At 32.3% G+C, this 20,780-nt stretch overlaps 1 protein-coding gene across 1 annotated transcript in view; it reads right to left on the bottom strand.

The window, feature by feature from the left end:
• Positions 1-1,768: 1,768 nt before the first annotated feature.
• Positions 1,769-20,780, bottom strand: part of sty (sprouty) — a 38,045-nt gene continuing 19,033 nt past the window's right edge. Inside the window, exon 2 of the mRNA XM_065503576.1 lies at positions 1,769-4,242. Coding sequence (XP_065359648.1) covers positions 2,028-4,049 — 2,022 coding nt within the window. The 5' untranslated portion in view covers positions 4,050-4,242 and the 3' untranslated portion in view covers positions 1,769-2,027. The remainder of the gene's footprint in view (positions 4,243-20,780) is intronic.

Genomic DNA, 20,780 nt, shown 5'->3' on the forward strand with positions numbered 1-20,780 from the left:
GAAAAGGTATTGAGCCAGTTCTAAAAATTTTTAAACGGACTTCATGAAAACTCTGTAGAAGTACTTTTGACTCTACTTCACTTGGTTGTGACATCTTATTTGTGTTATTGCTGATATTTTAAATTTGGGGTTGTGGTTATGTTTTCCCTATGTTGTGGTGGTACATATATGATTTCTGGAACAGTCATAATTTTGTATTTATAGTTGGTCAATTCACAAGGTCTCCTAACATCTCATATTGTCATAATGTCCTAATAAATATTTCACGACTCGGCAGCCCGACTTAGCCGACTCCTAGGAGTTCGACGCAGGACATAGCATACAGAGTAGTATTTTCAAACCATTGTGAAATATTAGGACATTATGACAATATGACAGATAGGAGACCTTGTGAATTGGCCAAGTGTTGCGGTGATATTTAATATTTAGAAAGATTTGCAATTTCTGTTCTGAGTTATTTAATTTACAATTAAAGAAAACTATTTGAGAATTAAGCCAAAAGTGAAATACAAAATCTAACAGCAGCTACAAGAACATGAAGAACTTTAAATTTGTTTCGTTTTATTTTACGATTTTCTATACATATTTTCTTTAAGATAATAATTTTGTTTAATTTTTGTTTGTTAAATTTTTATTTCGTTTAATTTTTTTTTTATTTTTTTTCTGGTATTGATACGATAGAACGTGAACGTGAATGAGTGTGATCATTTATTTGTATGTATGTATGTATGAAAGTGGTATGTATGTTGATTTGTTTATTTCCTCATTTACTAGGTTTGAATGTAGTATGTATGTATCTGTGTGTGTGTATGTATGTATATATTTTATTTTGTTTAGTTTAGTTTCTTTTTTTTAACATTTCTAATTATTAATAATTATCTGTTTGCAGTCTTTGGTTATTATTTTTTAAAATTTATTTTATATATTTTGTTTTTTTCTTTTTTTTTATTCATACATAAAATAGCTAGATACTTAGTACATATGTATGTATGTATGTTTGTATCTATGTATATAGTATGTATGCATGTATGTATATTTAGTATGTAGTAGTTTATTATACTCGTAGTATGTAATATGTAGGTATGTATTTATGTTAAATAATTATAATAATATTAGTTTCAGTTTAGTTTTGTTTTGTTTTTGCTTTTCTTCATTACATATGTAGGTATGTATTTACTTTAAATAAATTTATTTTAGTTTTACATTAATTTCTCTTGCTAATTTCGTACTTTTGTTTTTATTTTTTCATTTTCATTAGTTTTAGTTAATTTTTAATTAATTAATTAATATGTATGTATGTATTGTAGTGTATTTATCTTAATCGTTTTGTTGTAGTATGTGTGGATGTGTGATAGTGTATGTAAGTGTTGTTGGTGGTGTTTAAAAAAAAGTTTAAAAAGAATTTTGGTATTTAATTTGTATGTTTCCCTCTAGTTGGCCATTTTCATATTAAAAAAATGGCTCAAACATCAGATCTTTACAAGCGGACCATCTTATAGATAACTTCCGCTCAGCTCTAGATCGATGTTTAACATATTTTAATTTATAATTTTTCATTTAAGTTGCTGATTTTTTGTTAATACATTACAATTACAGTTACAATTACAATAATTTATTCATTTATTAATTAATTAATTTCTTTATTTATATCTTGTTTTTTTTAGACGCATTTGTTTTAGTTAGTTTTGCTCATTATTATTATTATTATTTTTGAAATAATAATAATTCAAAGTTGTAGTAGCGTGAGATTTTATCTAAATACATACAATTATTTGAGTTAATTTAGTTTTGTCTTTAATTTTAGTTTTAATTTATTTAATTTTAATTTTACTTTTATTACATATTATTAATAAACATATACATTATTTACATCATAAATGCTTTGAATTTTTATTTGTTTTTAAACGTCTTCTTCAAAACACCACCTATTTTCTATAAAGTGTTACAAGGCAGCCATTGATGACTGTGACCGTGTGCTATGGAATCAGAATCAGAATCAATCAATCAATCTGTTTATTTACATTCTTCTAATACTCGGGACTGGAGTCTAGTAATCGTTTTTCGGGTGTTAGATCGCCTTTGCGCAGGATTCTACTTGTAGTACTGCAGTCATTGTGGTGAATATGATGATGTGTACCGCTGGAGGCTGATGATGATTTGGATGTGCCGTTAGTGTTGCCTTGCAGACCGCCGCCATTGCTGAGCACAACAATGTTGGCGCCGTTGGCGGCTGCTGTAATGGGAAACATGCTGGATGTGGAGCCGATATGTTGGCAGCGACAGCCTCGCCTCCCGAACTTGCCATAGCATCGCTCGCACAGTGCTGCACAGCCACGCATGGGCCAGTAACACCACAGACACGGTAGCACGAGCGAGAGAGCGCCCAGCCAACCCCATCGCTGTGTACGTTTGTAGGGACCGCACGAGCAGGGATTATCGACGCAGGGCGTGCCGGAACTATCGTCACAATCCAGGTCGTTGTCGCGGGCACAGTGGTAGAAAAGCGCTTTGGCACAGCACAGACAGGATGCATAGTCGATGATGGACTCGGCACTGCAGAGACAGGTTTTGTTGCAGACCCACGTCTGGGGCAGCGGTCTCGGACTCTGACATTGTTCGCAACGGCAGCGTTCACAGCGAGGGCAAGTGATTGGATTGAGTGATGAGGGGGCATCGCTGCTACCAATGACAATGGATGTACCCAGGGGACTGGCCCCGTTGACGGCGGAGACCATGCCGTGCGGCGTGGATATACCGGTTGCAATGTTGTGTATGTCGAGCAACTCGTCGAGTGCGGGTAGTTCCTTTGCAAACTTGCAAGAGTTGTCGGTGTTTGATAAGGCGGGTTGTTTGGTGATCGGTTGGTTTATGGGCTGTATGCCGGGCGCTAAGAATCCCCTCGTTTCGGGTTTCGGCGAGAGTTTTTCCGTCACCGTTGCAGGTTTTGTTGGCGCTTTGGGATTGTGAAGTTGATGATGATGATGGGTTTGGTGATTGTGGATGTTGTGGTTGTGTGGGTGGTGGTGGTGCTGCGAATGTAAAAGGCCGTCAGTGCCGTCAATACCCATCGTTGCGTTCGCTGAACCAGCAGTTCCGGCAAGTCGATGTAAGTGCTGATGGCTTTGGCTCTGTTGCTGTTGTTGCTGCTGCTGGCGTAACTCACGCTGCGGCAACAACAGCAGGTGATGCGTCGTCGTCTGACCGTTGTCATGCTGACCGGCCGGATGTTGCATTCGTGTCGCATTCTGCAGCTGTTGGGCCGTTCGCAATGGAGTGTCCACATACTCATTGGCGAGCCGTTCGGACTCGGGTCGCGGTTGCGCCAGTGTGACGGGAGACGTTGGTACCGGTTCTGCACTATGGAAATGATTAAGGAAATTATTGTTGTTATTGCTGCTGCTACTGTTGCCACTAATTGTTAGTAGCGGTACGGCCGAACCAGTGAGCCCAGGTGTTGGCGGTGGTGGTCGACGTCTCGTAAAACTATTCGAAACTGTAACAGATGATGAGGACGATGAGGAGCTAACGTGACTGTTGTTTCGACTTAGATTGCAGGGTCGTTGCGGTAGGAAAGTTAAATGATGTATTTGATAATCGTCAAACTGTGTGGGTTGTTGGGTGACAACATCAATGTTACCAATATGATTATTATTATAACTGACCCTATTGTATCTAATGTTGTTGGCAACCAGGGGAGTCGTCGTTGCTGTTGGACTCGCTGCTGCCGTTGGAATAGTTGACGTTGTGTTCGCCAATGAAGAGGACCACAACGATGTTGTGTTATTAATAATACTACTACTTAAATGATGCGGCTGATTCAAATTATTATTTCTACTTAAATCTGATTGGTTTGTACATTGAGGTGTGTTTACTACTTGTGTTACTGCTGCTGCTGCTACTGATGCTGTTGCTACTGGTGTTGTCTGTGAAGTGATTTGAGACGCTGCGCTCATCATCTCCGGCTCGGGAGCTCTGGGACGATGTACTTTAGGTAACAATTTAGGGGGCCGGGGAGGCGCCAAGGGATCGCCGCCATTTCTGCGATCCATGTAGCGTTTAAGTAATTATGTTTAAAACCTCAATCCCCTCGATTTCTTCTCCGGGGACCATCAGTTTTCCTCATCCTCTTGACACGGCTGGCCACAGTTGTTATCTGCAATTACTTGAAGATGATTTTTCTTTTTCTCCGATTACTTGTATTGTTTATGTTGCTACGTCCAGCAATTATAGTATGTTTGCTTTCTGCAAAGAAAAGAGTGGAAAAAAATAGATTATTAGTTATTTTATGGGGAAAATTATTAATTTATTTATAGTGAATTTATGGTAAAAACGATGAACTCGCTCGAGTTAGTTTCTGAGTTATTTGGTAAGCAAATCGGCTTGGGGGCAAATTATCTAACTAAAGTAAATATTTACGATATGATTCTACTTATTGAATCAGAATCCAAACAAAAATAAAAGCTTAGACCAGAAAAGTATCTAAACTTTGGCACTTACGTTCTTTTGAAAGCTTAAATACCCTCACTTGTTCACAGATATATATCAGCATGACGAAAACATTTAATTTTGTTCCTATTCGTGCATGTTTTTCGTATTTTTCATTTTGTATGCTTCGATTTTTTCGTACAGTGTATTGGGTGATATGAGTCACATAAGTTAGATTCTTATCAAACTAAGTAAATATTTACGATATGATTCAACTTATTGGATCATTATCCATGCAGAAATAAAGGCATAGGACAGCAGGACGAAATCAGGTGCTCAAAAACGTGATCGTGCATGTTTTTTCCTATTTTGTATGCTTTGATTTTTTCGTGCAGTGTATTGGATGATATTAGTCATATATGTTAGAATCGTATCTTAAATCTTTACGATATGATTCAACTTATTGGATCATTATCCAAGCAGAAATAAAGACATAGGCCAGCAGTGCAAAATCAGGTGCTCAAAAACTTGATCGTGCAAGTTTTTTTTCTATTTTTCCTATTTTGTATGCTTTGATTTTTTCGTGCAGTGTATTGTGAATTTACCTAGGAATGTGTTTTTGTTTGTGTGTATCTATCTGTCTATATGTATTGAACAAGTATTTGTTGAATGAATTTTTTCACACAAAGTGCTAAATGAGAAGAGGCATTTATTAATGAACAAAATTTAAACATTTAATTTGGCATCCACTCTACAAATGGATGGTACATACATTCATTCATACCTATACTACATACGATTTATCTGCAATATATATGTATGTTTGACTTGTTTTCATACATATTTATACGAATACATAGTTGTTTGTGGGATTTTTGTATTTTAGAAAACTGTTAAAGATTATATCGTAATAAACAGAAAAATAAATAAAATTAAGAGAAATGAAATTAAAATTCGACAATGAGCCAGAACCACGCCAAGGTCAATAGTTTGCGTACAAGTTTTCTTAATAAGCATTAACGAATTTTTATAACACATTAACTCATTATTTATCATAAACTCTACCCAAAGGCAGTCTGTATATTTTAAACGTTATACGGTTTGTAAATAATTTAATTAATAGTTAAGAATATTCATTATTCTATAGTCTTGCAAACTAATGTCTGTTGATTGCCTTCTTCTTCGGTCATGTTTACCTGAGTCAACTGGCCCCCTTTTCTGATACCTTAATCGTTACAGAATACTAATTTATTCGCTTGAATGTAAATTTTCTTCAAGTCTTTTGTTAAATGTGGTTGTTGAGCATTTTTTGAATTAACCACAGATGATGATGATGAAGAAGAAGCAGCAGTTCTCTTGTGTTGAGTTGCTTCTCTTTAAAAGTGATTGAGAGAGTGTGTGTGTGTGTAAGTATTTCTTTTATTTTTATTTGATTTTGAGTGCCGGATATGACGTCAATAAGTGGGCGTATATTGTGTTAATTATTTATTTTTCTTTATGTTTTTCGATTATGATGTTGTTGTTGTTGTAGTTGTAGTTTTTGTTTTTATTATTTTAGCTAGAAATTCCAAGCATCTTTTATGTACATATGTATGTTTGGATGTGTATTCCTTTTTATTGCTTTACTTTATTATATTTAAAATAAAACTATTGTTCAATATGCACATGTTACGATTACATGCCTATAAATACATAAATATTTATAGCCACATTTTCATTGTGATAATCTAAAATAAAACATTTATTATTGATTTCTATAAATTACCTTAAATCTATCTAACATAACACAAAATTTAACCCTCTAACCGGCAAGGCTGCCTTTAGGCGGGTATGTTAAATGTGTGTAATGCTGCTTTATTTGGTTATTTTTCCCGTTATAACGGTAAATATGTGTAAAGAGACAAACAATTTACTTATTGTGATAAACAAGAACGTGAACTTTTCTTTTGTTTGTTTTTATTCCAATGTATTATTTTACCTCGAAATAAAATTGGCCGGTTAGAGGGTTAAAATAACTGAAGGAAAGATATGCATACATAATTGAAATTGTTGGGAGTAATAAAGGAAACTCCACTCGGTTTAGTTACCTTTTCTCTCTATTTTAAGGTTAATAAAGAAACGATAGTCACACTCAATTGGTTTCGGAAAAAAATGTATGAAATCCCTTTAATTCGAATTTGTTTGAAGCTTCAAATTAAATCCCATGGCAACATCACATTATAATTATCATTGGGTTTGCAAAAGTAAAGATTTTTGATACTAGCGGAACAAAATATAGCATTTGCAACATATGCAATGTTTCCAAGGTTTGCAACCATGAGCGATTTCCGCTAGTATAAAAAATCTTTAGGCTGTAGTTTGTAACAATGAGTAATTTCCCCTACTATTACATTTCAAGAAACCAATTAGTCATTTTAATTTATCAAGAGTTAGTCACAAAGGCTAGTTTAGCATTATTCATAATGAAATTTTGATTTTATCAAAAATTAATAAATTTTGTTTATCAAACTTTGATAATATAAAACAAAGTTCATTATATACTACATACTTATAGAACAATTATAAATAAGGGAAAATTAATTTTATTTTTTTTTTTTATATAAATTAAGAATTTCTGGTACTATTGCCGTCAAAAAAGTACCATAATTTTATGTTAAGCTCATTGAAACCATTTGTAATAATATTTTTCAACCCTGATACACACTCATCATACACCTCTTATCGCCTAAAAGCGGAAGTTTACCCAGCAAGTAAACATACATATGTATATTTGTTTTTCAAATTAATTAAGACTTTGAAACAACGAAAAACAGCAACAATTATTTGAACTATACTTTTCAAATGTTTGCCGCCAGTATTATAAAATAAATCCTTTGTTAATATCAAGTTGGATTGATAAGTTTCCGGTTTCATAAATAGAGGGCAGTAGTTGTATAAATATGTCTCTAATTAGAACAAAATCTAATGTCAAATAAAGATTAAAATTTGTAGCAATAGCCAATATTGAGTAAGGTCCCGGACGGCTCTATTAACGTCATGTAAATGTAGTCCAGGATTAATGGAAATTCTTGAATAAGATGGCTACACATTCAATAGTCTGATATGAGTGCGTAGTCATGGGATTTTTACTGAAAGAAAAGGACAATACGGATTTCCACAATCTTTGTGGTATCCCATTATGAGGCTATAAGCAGCTCATCCTTGATCAGGCTTGTACCACATATATTCTAAGGCTGAAACCTTCACAATCAAGAGCAATTAATCACCGGATATGGCAAATTCGACCTTTATGTAAGTAGACCAAGACTGCCTTTCATTGTCTTCTGAGCAGGCAATTAGAGGAGGAGGAAGGGATAATGTTTCATCAGCTTTATATCTGCACTGCCCTGGAAAAGAAACAACACAAATATTTTGGAAGTCTGTAATAAGGCAAATTCGACAAGGTCTACATTTAAAATTCAATCAAGCAGTCAATGTGAGGAGAAGGAAGTGAGAATGTTTCATCTGCTTTAGATCTGCACTACCCTGGAAAAGGAACACAAATATTTTGGAAGTCTGTAATAGGGCGAATTCAACCTTCTGCCTTTCATTGTCTTCTGTAGAAGCAGTCAAAATGAGGAGGAGGAAGGAAGATAGTTTTATCTTCTTTTGATCTACACTACTCTTGAGAAGGAATATCACAAATATTATGGAAGTCTGTAATAAGGTCACTGAAAGGTGTGTACGATTTTCAGTCTAGTGCAGGAATAACGAACATATTTTAATAAGATAATGAGATATTCTTCTTGGAAACGAAACCATTACAAACAATCATACTGTTGTGGCAATGATCACTTGATATTAAAAGTTAGCTATTCTTGCAAGAAGATTTGGTCTGTATAAGCTGTGAAAATTAGGAAGAGCCGGAAGTTAATCTGCTTTGCCTCTGGCCTGTCATGGAGGAGCAGCGCCACAAACAACGCGAAGGAAACAGTAGCTTCATTGGCTTCATATTTGAGGAACATCCGCTATCAATAATCTACTGACTTTCAATGTCTTCTGTATAATCAGTCAAAATGAGGAGGAAGGGAGAATGTTTCATCTGCTTTAGATTTGGAGTAGGAACAACACAAATATTTATAAGATCTGTAATAAGGTCACTGAAAGTTGTGTTCGATTTTCAGTCTAGCCCAGCAATAACGGAAATATTTGAATAAGATAATGCGATATTCTGCGTGGAAACGGAAACATCGGAATGATCGCTTGATAGTGAAAGTTTGGCATTCTTGCAAGAAGACTAGATCTGTTCTTCAATGATTTAAGTATTATCTGTGAAAATGAGGATGAGACAGGTTTTTAAATGCTTTAGCTCAGGCATGTCTTGGAAGAGCAACGCCGTAAATATGAGAAAAGGCATTCCTTTATATAGCATATCCAGACTGGAAGGAAACAGTAACTGGTTTCTTCATTGACTCCATATTGGTGCTTGAATATCTGCGACCAATAATATCTCCGTAATCCTTCATAATTATTGAATTCATTATGATTTATATTGATTTATTATAATGTTATTTTTACTTTGAACTTATCCTTAACCTTCTTCTATTTCACTATCTCTCTCATGCTTTAAAGTTTTAGAAGAAATTGTAATGGAAAAAGTATAATTTTTAGATTAAACATAGAAATAAAGATTCTCAACTCAGCGACAGTTTTATCCCCAGGGAAGAACTTTCGAAGATAGCAAAGTCAATGACAGAGGTACTCTTTTTACTAGCATTCTATATCTGGCACTTTGATGGCCGATGATAGCTGTCGATTCTACTTGATAAATAAAACAAAGTCTTAAATTTCGGTTGGAAGGTTATTGTTTTCGGAATATATATTGACTTTTTGGAAAATTTAAAATTTAATTTGAGACAATAGAAGAATACATTAGTTTTATTAAAGTGTTAAATGATGTTTGCTTTGTTTTGGCATGGAAAACATCAGCTGCTAGCAATATGAATTACTTTCTCTAGATCTAGCTTCAGGGCAAGATATTTTAAATGAATGAATCATGACATATATCGGAATTGGAAAACCAAGTCATCGGGAGGAAGGAAATTTGAAACAGAAAAAAACAAAGAAGATCACGTTGTCTTATCAAACACATTAGAAACTACTGAAAAGCTAAAAAATCATAGAGCTATTTGAAAAGGAAAGGAAATAACCAAACCAAACTACAAGAAGAAAAAATAAAACAGTCACAACAAACAAAATCATACTCGTATTACAGCAAATACAAAAGAAAAATGTTAAGGGAATAGAAGAATTAAAACAAAATGTTTATTTATCTATGTGTATATGTATGTATGTCTAAGAATAAATGTGTGGGTATTGTTAAAGAAATGTTGAAAGAACAGATGGAATAATGTCTATTTATTTAAACAGAATGTACACAGTGTGTATGTTTGTAAGCATTTCCATGCTGCGCGTGGATTTTTACTTACAACACACTATATTTAGTAGAATGATTACTAGTACAATTTTACATATAGCTGCTAAATTAGCAAGGGGTGAATAATAGTTCTATTCTATAGCTATTTGACAAAGTAATGCTGGGGATATGGTGTTTAAAGAGAAACATAATAGAGTCTTAGATACACTTCCCTACCAGCCCATCTTATTCATAAAATCTTATTCCGAGATGGTTTAATTTCTAACATTTCAATATTAATAACAAATTTATGAAGTTGCAACAGCCGTTTACATTTCAGTTAACGCTATATACAAAATATATGAACAAAAGTGATCGACCTTAAGAAGTGCTATAAGATATCTAGTACTAAACTCAACACACACACACACGCATACCCTTACACTCGGCACACATAGATTCTTACAGCTGTTCGTCGTAATCGTAAACACACATGAATGTGTTTGTTTGTTTGTACGATTACTTATTTTTCTCTTCTTTGACTTGTATTTCTTTAGTTTTTCATCTTTTCTGATTTTAGTTGGTTTTGTTGTTGTTGTTGTCGTTTCTTCAGGTAGCTGAGTATAACTTATATAATAAACATAAATTTATCGCTGTGTACTCGCATGGTATACAAACATAGTCAACTCAGAAGTATTGTACTCGTATGATGATATACTCCAGATCATGAAAGAATTCATTCGTTTTGTTAAGCTTTTCAAAATAAATTGTGATTTGAAAAGTTAATATGTGCTCTTATTTTAATCATCTTAGAATTATGTTCAGGATACATCTTACATAATTCATTATCCTAGATGAACCGACTGAGGAAACCTTAGCAGTCATAATGGTAGCATATCAACTCCAGCAATAGCAGGATTGGTTAGCACACGGAATCAGGAGGACACCCTAAGTTTGCTATCTATGATCCCAAGACGCTTTCTATGTTACTTGTAAGGACCGACACGGTCTTAGGAAACTCTAGTAATAATGGTGGACACCTAGACTAGTGCAACTATGGCGAAAAGGAAACAATACTCAGGCAACAGATACGATTATCTTCACTGTTTCAATACATTCCAGATAAAAACCAGAAGCTTAAACAGGGAAAGATTTGGAAAATACTAAGAAAACTTCCCGATACACCATGATTCTCCATGATATCGCATGGTAAAACTACTTCTGTCATGACCTGAGTTCGCACGATCAACAGCAGTCAACGTAGCAATCATTTTGAAACACACGCTATGAAAACACACTTTTAGGGTATTAAAGGCAATGGAAATAAGGGCTCTAAACCAACGTTTGAAATAGATTAGGAACAGTAACTGGTTTCGCCTTTCACTCCCTTTGAATACCGTTGATACCGCATGGTAAAACTACTGCTGTCATTGCTTGGACAACTGGTTCTACACAATGGCATGACCTGAGTTCTCTCAGCCAACGGCTGTCAACTTAGCAATCACTTCAGTTACAACAACAACTACTTATGGAAGCACACTTTTAGAGTTCCAAAGACAATGGAAATAAGGGCTCTAAACCAGAATACTCCACAACGTTTGAAATAAATTAGGAACAGTAACTGGTTTCGCAATTTACTTCATATTGTATAGATGTGACCAATCATCTCCAGATACGTCCAGGCACATACTAGACAAACTATTTAAGCTATCGGAAAGATTGAGCAACTGAGATCTAGAACTCTTTTCACTAGTACCTAATCTCCAGATTGCAAAAACCATGAAAATAAGGTCTCTGAACCCAGCAGCGCATGAAATTTATTAGGAACAGTAACTGGTTTCGTCATTGGTGCGCGAAAATGCTACCAATCGTAATACTCTGATCTTTAGTCTTTAATCATAAATTTTATTCTATGGAATTAATAACTTTGTTGATCTATTGATCAATCAATCTTTCTCTTCTCTATGGCAAATTATGATAACGAGGGCTCTGGAGCTGCACCTCAAATTCCTGTCGGTTTTACCATAAGCCAAGTTGATTAGAATCTTAAGGAATAGTCTCTAATCAGAGTATATTCCTAATAAATGGAAGGAGATTACGGTAGAAAATTATTCTCTCGCTTTGGAAAAACCAACATTAACACAAAGGACCATCGACCAATGCATTCCCAATTTGATATATGCTCCGGAACGATCCGATTCCCAATCGTCCAAAGATTCACAACTCAGCAACAGCTGTATCAACCGGAAGCTTTTTCCGCCAGGGAAAACAACAACCATCGACCAAAGTCAGCCAAAAAGAAAAAAAATTATTTAAATGAGAATGTATTTGGGATTCTGGATTATGCTTTGTTGAAAGTTAACATGCTACTGCTTGCTTGGAAAACAAGTTTCACTTTGAAGTCTTTTTATTTTAATATTGTTGAAGTTGTAACTTATGATATTACCAACTATTAAGGCAAATTGCTCGACGCAACGGCTGATGTACAACTGGGTAAATTTGGAAGCATTTTTATTCCAAAAACCAGAAGATAGATATGAAATAGTTACGTGGCTAGTTAACATGTACTTAGAACTTCAATGAAATAAGTTGGAAGGTGTCAAAGTCAGTGAAATTTACATACAATTTAAAATTATTTTCCAAATAATTCTGTTAATACAAATATGACATTGCTTTTGACCCACCTCATTGGAAAATGATAAGAGATACTAATTTAAATATGTTTATTATAAAGTCCTTCTTAAGAGTTTTGTTGGCGTTCGTTTAAAATATCGATTAATGTTCGTTCCATGGATCTGTGTTTGGCTTTCATTGCAAACTGCCGTCATAGTTCGTTCCATGGATCTGTGTTTGGCTTTCATTGCAAACTGCCGTCATAGTTTTGATTCAAAACACTAGAAAAACTTGTTGATATTCAGGAGAGCAGTATCCTTTCCTCCTAAAACAAATGCCAGTGATGGCGATCCTGCATGTCGATTTCGGAATTATCAAGAAGACCTTGTCTGGAAAGAATTTGTTATAGCGTCATTACTGAATATAAAAATTAAGAATATTTCCTCAATACTCGCGGGCTTAAAATACGTAGGAGCAGATCACCAAATAATAAATCTTGAAAACTGACGAGTTTTTTGGAAGGAAATTGCAATTGCAACGAAATGCTGGAGGAATTTTGAAAGAATTCTAACATTAAACCATACAAAAGAATGCATTCCTTACCAGTCCTATTTATTACTACCATTGTGTGTATGTGTGGAATGTAGAAATATATGAAAATGAGTAGATTGTGCGTATAAACTGTCAGGTTTATTCTTTCTTAAGGCAAAATGATTGTGCTAAAGCAAAAGGATAAAATCACAACAACGACAATGTTTTAGACTAAAATAATAAAACAAAAACAACAAAAAATCATCAAGCTGTCTTTTGTTCTTTATATATCTACTGAGTGGGTACCCTAAGTATGGCACTTTGTCATTTTCCTCTTTGGCCAATATTCTTAATGAACCTCTTAAGAGTGCATGTATATATGAACGTGAGTTTCAATTTTATTAATGTGCTCTTCTTGTTTATACTACTACTATTGTTGTTGTTGTTGTGGTGTGTAAGAGAAACACAGAAACCAACACATGAAGAGCCAGCCAGCCAGCCAGCCACTCTCCCAAATGCATAATTATACACAGAAATATTTAAACAAACATCCTGCAGCAGCAAATAGAAATAAAAGAATTGTGTCAAAAAGGAAGCAATTGAAGGTAAAGCAAAGTCATTAATTAGATTTCAAACGTGCCCATACAAATGATGCTATAATTTTTAACTAAAAGAAATTAAATTTGTCTAATACTTTGTCATATATTTAGCTAAAAGTCAGCAGGTTCAAGTCAATTGTTCGAAATTTTTTTTAAAAAAGTCTTGTCTAAAAAAAATATCAGAAAGTGTCTTTAGTTTTAGAAGGGAAGCGAAATAATTTACGATTCTTAAATATGCCAAAAAGAAAATTCAAAATTATATGTAACATTAATGTCCTTTGCCCAAATGCCAGCAATGACGAAATTTTTGTAATGACGTCAATGAAATTTATGTATAAATATTTACGTATAGCATGAGTACATAAATATCAATCTATCTTCCCATTAACACTTAATTCAATGACATCAGTCACCATGCTAATTAGGTAAATGCTGTTTTTTAACTGTAAAATTATTTATATTTATCAGACAAAAATTTTAGAGGATAATGAACAGACTTTCGCAAAGTTTTTTGTTTTTTTTTTTTTGGTTTTTGTTGTCTGCTTTGGTGAATATAAAATTCATGAACCACTCTCCAGCTCTTAAGCACGAACAACCTCTTCATATCAAAAGTGGGTATAGACGCGCCTTGTAAAACACCCACACATTTAGGTACCCTACCAACAGGATACATACGAAACAACTTATATGAATTTGTATGTAGTATCTTTGTACTTATGTTATTTCTATTTATATCTATGTAGGTATACAATGAAGTAGGAAGAGGTTTTGTTTAGACATTAAAACATGTATGTGTGTGGGTGTATTTATTGGTATGAGTACCTGTCATTGTATGAGTTTTATACATTTTAAATTGCTTACAGGAACAACAACAACAACCAAATACCGCATAGAGGTAATCAAAACAAAACAATTATTTAAGTTTGTCCTTGAGTTTGCAACATTATAAAGTATTTAGGATTCTTAGGAAAATATTTATTATTTCTAGAGAAAAATACTAATTGTTAGGCAGGTCTGTTTTCGAGACTGGAAAAGTCTTAAATAAATTAACGAGTCATCATTAGCAGGGCTGTTAGATGATTTTTAAAGAAACTGAGCAGTTGTAATAACTTTTGCTACAATAAATTGTGAAAATTCATAAAAATATGGATTATTCAGAAAATTTTCAACTTAAAAAAATTCTTATAATTCCGATAAATCGTCAAGTCTATAATATGTATCAATATCTTTTACCGTTGAATCAATATTTGAAGAACAGTTTTAGGAAAAACGTAAATTTTGCATTTTCAAAAAGTTTAAAAAAATTATTTTATTTCCACATTATTTAATTCTCAAAGGTTTCTCAAACTTAAACCGAGGTTTGAATTTCAAATTTTATATAATAATTTTATATTCTCAATTTGATATCAAATGCATTTCTCTTAACATTATCAAAGCTAAATTTGAATTAAAAACAAATATTTGAGAAATGATGTTATCTCAAGTCATTCTCAAACCTGTTTAGTATTTGAGAAATAATTTTATATTTACAATTTGATATCAAATGTAATTCTCTAAACACTACCAAAGCTAAATTTGAATTAAAAACAAATATTTGAGAAATAGTGTTTTCTCAAGTCATTCTCAAACCTATTTAGTATTTGAGATAAAAATTTTATATTTTCAATTTGATATCAAATGTAATTCCCTTAACAATATCAAAGCTAAATTTGATTTAAAAACAAATATTTGAGAAATAGTGTTTTCTCAAGTTATTCTCAAAATAAATTTAACAATTATTTATATAACTTTAATATTTTATTTCATTATTTTATGCCTCTATTTGATAAAAATTACTGAAAATTTAAATAATAATAAGTAATTTACGTAATTTAAAGTACACTTGAGTTTAGTTTGAGAATAAATCGGTATTTCTCAAATTGATAAAATAAGTTTTTTGTTATTTCCAATTGTTTGATTCTATATAGTTTTGAAATACATATGAGAATATGGTTAGAGATTGATGGTATTTCTCAAATGTAGGATAAACATCACATATCAAATGAAAATACATTTTAGAAAATTCTCAAAAATTTCTCTAGCTTTAATGAAGTCTTGAAATACATATGAGAATATGGTTAGAGATTGATGGTATTTCTCAAATGTAGAATAAACATACCCTTATGTTAAGAATGCTATTTTTCTCAAATGTTTATCAAAGTATTCTCAAAGGTTTGGACATTTGAGAAAAAGTTTATTTTCAAATCATTCTCTAACCCAACAAAAACAAAGTCATATCAAATGAAAATACATTTTAGAAAATTCTCAAACTTTTCTCTAGCTTTAATGAAGTCTTGAAATACATATGAGAATATGGTTAGAGAATAAATACCTTCTCAAATGTTGGGAAATACAATTTTTCTCAAATGCTTATCGAAGTATTTTCCAAGGTTGGACATTTGAGAAAAAGTTTATTTTCAAATCATGCTCAATTTTTAATAACAAACTAGAGTGCTTGATAGGAAAAACAACAAACATAAAGTCTGACAAATATTAATTTTGATAATTCTCAAAGATTTTTCAAGCTTAAACTGAAATACATTTTAAATTATATTTTGAGAATAATATCGTTGGGAATTAACAAATAAATTTGTTTTCAAATAATTCTCAAGCAATTAACCCAATAAATATGGAGTCAAACGTTTGAAATATACATTTTTGATAATTTTCAAATATATTTTAGATTTGAAATACATTTGAGTATAAAGCTATTTCTCAATTTAAGAATAAACTCCACTACTTTGTTGAGAAGGCTATTATTCCCAACACTTTCTCAAACAATGAATATTTGAGAAAGGATTTGATTTCAAATCATTCTCAATTTGATAGCAAAATAGAAGGTTTACTAGGAAGCAGTATTTTATTGTTTAAACTTGAATAACATCAAACGCTTGAGAAATTAAGTTCTTTTCATTTGATTTCTCAAGCTTAATTAGAGGTTTTTGAACAATTTGAGGATAGAATACTTTGATATAGAATTACGTTTGGTGCTAGGATGAAACGTTTGAGAAATTATATTATTTTTATTTCATCAAACATAATTCTCAAAGATTTCTCAAGCTTAAGTAGAGGTTTTTTGAACAATTTAAGGAAAAGTGTATTTTTGAAATAAGGAATCAACTATCTATTTTGTTACTATCTATTTTGTTGCTATTACTCTTAAATGTTTATTAAATCACTGTGAACAATTTTACATTTTAGAAAATGTTTGTTTTCAAATCATTCTGGAATTACGATTAATACTAGGGAGAAATATGAGGATAAGTTATAGAAAATATAAAAAAATAAAGTGATACTCCCTGAATTTAAAAAATATTTTATAAAAAGTCTGCAGAACTGTATTAAGTCTATAAAATCACGACCTACTGATTTTGATCTACAAATTGTTTAAGAAAAATAAAGAAAGACAGGTCCAATTGAAAAGGTCATTTGAGGCTTTTTAAATTTGTATTTAGGATTTATAAAAATTCATTAAGGTTCTGGGTGTAATTTTTTTTTTAAATTTTATACTAATTAAAAACATTACGCAGTTCTTAAAAATTAATTAAATATTCTTGAAGAGTAACAAATCAACACAAAGTGGAAGCCTAACAAAAGGTGGCTAAAATAAAAAAATAAATTTACATTTTACTTATAAGAGATTTAATTTTATGAGTGTAGCTACCAAATGGTTTTTAATTGATTTTAGAAAAATAAAAAAATTTCATTCAAATACCCACCACACACACCGAAAGTAAGTAAGTATGAAAGAAAGAAAGAAAGCCAGCTAGCTAGCACCATGTACAAATATGGAACGGAAATGAAAACAAGCACCTGAACATTATGTCACTCAAACATGGATCAAATATGGAAACATTTATTGTTATGATCGTGAATTGACGGTCATAGAACGTGCACAGTGTTGTCAAATACTTGGACAAAATACAAAAATAATAATAATATTTAATAAAAAAAAGACAACAACACAAATATACAATTTTTTTAAAACAAATTATGAGTTTGAGGGTTTTGAACAGAACAGAACAGCACAGAACACATTTCTATTCATTCAGTGTTTATTTAGAAGTGGAAATGGAAATTATTCATAGAAAAATTGTTTTTTTTTTTATTTTTTTTTTTATAAACGAACAACAAATATTTATTGTTGAATGGTTGGTGTCTAATGTTGTTTGTTGGTTTTGTTGTTGTCGGTATCCACACACACACATTCTAACGAATACATTTCTTTTTTAATTTCAAGCGATTGCGATGAGTGGTGGCTGGCTGGCAATGTTTGCTTTGATTTGCTAAACGTTGTTTATGACCGGATATCCGCAACTATTTTTGTGTACGAGAGTATAAAAAGAAACAAATTTTTTAAAAAAAAAAAGAAAAATAAAAGAAAGAAATACTACTCGTAAGTTTGGTTGCCTTTTTTTATTATTATTTCTATATCATTTTGAAATGTGTGTGTTTGTCTGTGCAGTTTTATTTATGAATAATTTTTCTTTAGTCTTTTTAAATTTCTTTTTAATTACTAACACCAACATACATTTATATTTATGAATTGTATGTGGATGATTGTATGCGTAAAATGAACATTTTGCATAAATTGCTTTAAAAAAAAAACAGTCTGTCGACATACATTCATGTAAATTTGTAATTATTTTTTTATGAAAAAAAAAATTTTTCTATTGGGTGTATGACTTAAAAATGTGGAATTTTTTTAAATTTTTATCATTTATTTTGAAAGATTTGTACATTATAAATTTATTCAAACCTAATAAGCACCAAAAATTCAAGCACTTGAAAATTTTTTTGGAATTTGACTTGAATGCAAATGTAATTATGTTTTAAACTTAAAAAATATTGAAAATATTAAATATTTTTAAACTAAAAAACATGTGGCTTGAATTTATGTTTCCTTTTTATTTCAGAATGCTATTGCAGAATGCTTGACTATAATTCAGGGCTTGAATTACACTTGCTTTCAACTTGAATCAAGCCAATTTCAGATACTCTGTTCCAAAGTGAAGCGTATCCCAGAGAGAGCTTTCTGCTTCGATCAAAACAAATAGTATTAGGACGTGGCAAGGTCTGGATAATAAAGGCAAAACTTCCCAAACACTTCTTTCTAAATAGATTTACAGGTATTGCAATATATGGCCGAGTGTTATCATGATGGAATATTCCATTAGTTTCATGTCTCGCTGCATATTCTGGATGTTTTTCGGCCAATGCTCGCTTCAAACTAATCAGTTGCATTCGGTACGGTTCCCTGTGAGTCCATCACAGCAGATTTCAGCAGCTCATAATAGAATAGGACCCTTTTGCTACCACCAATTACAGAGCATTACTTTAGCGCCTTGGATATTTAGCTTTGGTGTCGATTCGGCTGATTGTCTGGGCTTCACATACGATCTCTTACTCTTCGGGTTATTGAAATGGATCTATTTTTAATCACAATTAATGATTCGGTGCAAAAATGATTTTCTTTTATAGCGTTCAAGCATCATTTCGGACATGCAAAATCGTTTTTCAAGGTCTTACGGCTTCAATTCGTATGGTAGCCAATTTCCCTGCTTTTGAATTAATCCTTTTTTTAAATTGCTGCTTGAGTATTTTCCAATGATTTTACAAGCTCTTGTTGAGTTTTACAACAATCTTCATGGAGTAATGCCTCCAATTCTTGGTCTTTAGCATTTCAGACATGCAAAATCGCTTTTTGATGAATCCTGCTGCTCGCAAACGTTTTTAAATTGCTGCTTGAGTAGTTTCCAATGATTTTACAAGCTCTTGTTGAGTTTTACAACAATCTTCATGAATAAATGCCTCCAATTCTTGGTCTTCAAACTTTTTTGGCTGGCCTGGGCGATCTTTGTCTTCCGTGTCAAAATCACCAATTTTGAACCGAACAAACCATCACAAATAAGTTGAAAACGATGGAACACAATCATTTCGGACAAGCAAAATTGTCTTTCTAGGTCTCTCGGCTCTCAATTCAAATGGTACCCAATTTGCATTTGGTTGAATCCTGCTGCTCTCAGGATTGAAATTGCTGCTTGAGTAGCTCAAAATGATTTTGCTAGCTCTTGTTGAGTTTGGCAACAATCATCAGGGAGTAATGCATTTCTTGGTCTTCAAATTTTTTTGGCTGGCCTGGGCCATCTTTTTCTTCAGTGTGAAAATCACTACTTCTGAACCGAACAAACCATCTCTCGCACCTTGAAACCGATGAAACACATTCACCATAAGCTTTGTTGAGCAATTAGTGTGCTTCAGCTGTATTTTTTTTCCAAATTAAAGAAGTAAAGTAAAACTTCCCGCATATGACGCTTTGTTGATACAAAATTCAACATTTTCGAAGCAAAAAATAAAAAAACTGTTGTGAGAATAACTGACAGATATGTAGCCTTCAAAATGACATATGTGAAATTTATTAAAAACAAAAACCGTGTTCAAAAGATACGCCATCTATTTTAAGTCACACACCCAATAATTTTGTGTTATTTTTTTTTTTTTTGGAAATTTTCATGCTTAAGGATTTCCTTAGAGGCAGTACAAACATAATAAAATACATATTTACATAAAAAGTAAATACGCCTTTTACACTACAATGATTAAAAGTATATTATAGAGCAGATACATAGATACATATTCAAGTATGTATATAAAATATTCATATCTAGAAATATATATGGATATTTAAGTATGTATGTATGTTTGCTTTTATGTATATGTATATGTAAGTAAGTATTTTGTTTTTTTCTCTTATTTTTGGATGTTTTCATTTTGGTAAAATTTGTTTTTGTTTTTCGTGTCGCCTCTGTTTCTAATTCTGCTGCTGCTGCTGCTGCTGCTGCTTGCTGCCTCATCTACATTCATGCATACATACTTATTTATTTATTTATTTTCATACAAAATTTGTGTTAAGCTTAAAATAGATCTTAGGAAAATTTTAAAATTGACAACAATTTAAATATAGATTTAAATAAGATTTTGCAATTTTTATAAATTCAAATCACATGTTTGTGTTTGCTGATGCCAACAAAAATCGTCAGCGCATTCATAAAAACAGTATGCACGCGAATCCAAAGCAAATAATGTGCCCACAACAGGCGAACAGACAGACAGCCAGCCAGCCAACCGGGCCCAACAACCAGTCCGTCAGACCGTCTGTCTATCTACAATATCTGGCA

This window comes from Calliphora vicina, chromosome 3, assembly GCF_958450345.1.
Source record: "Calliphora vicina chromosome 3, idCalVici1.1, whole genome shotgun sequence".
NCBI classification, from domain to species: Eukaryota; Metazoa; Arthropoda; class Insecta; order Diptera; family Calliphoridae; genus Calliphora; species Calliphora vicina.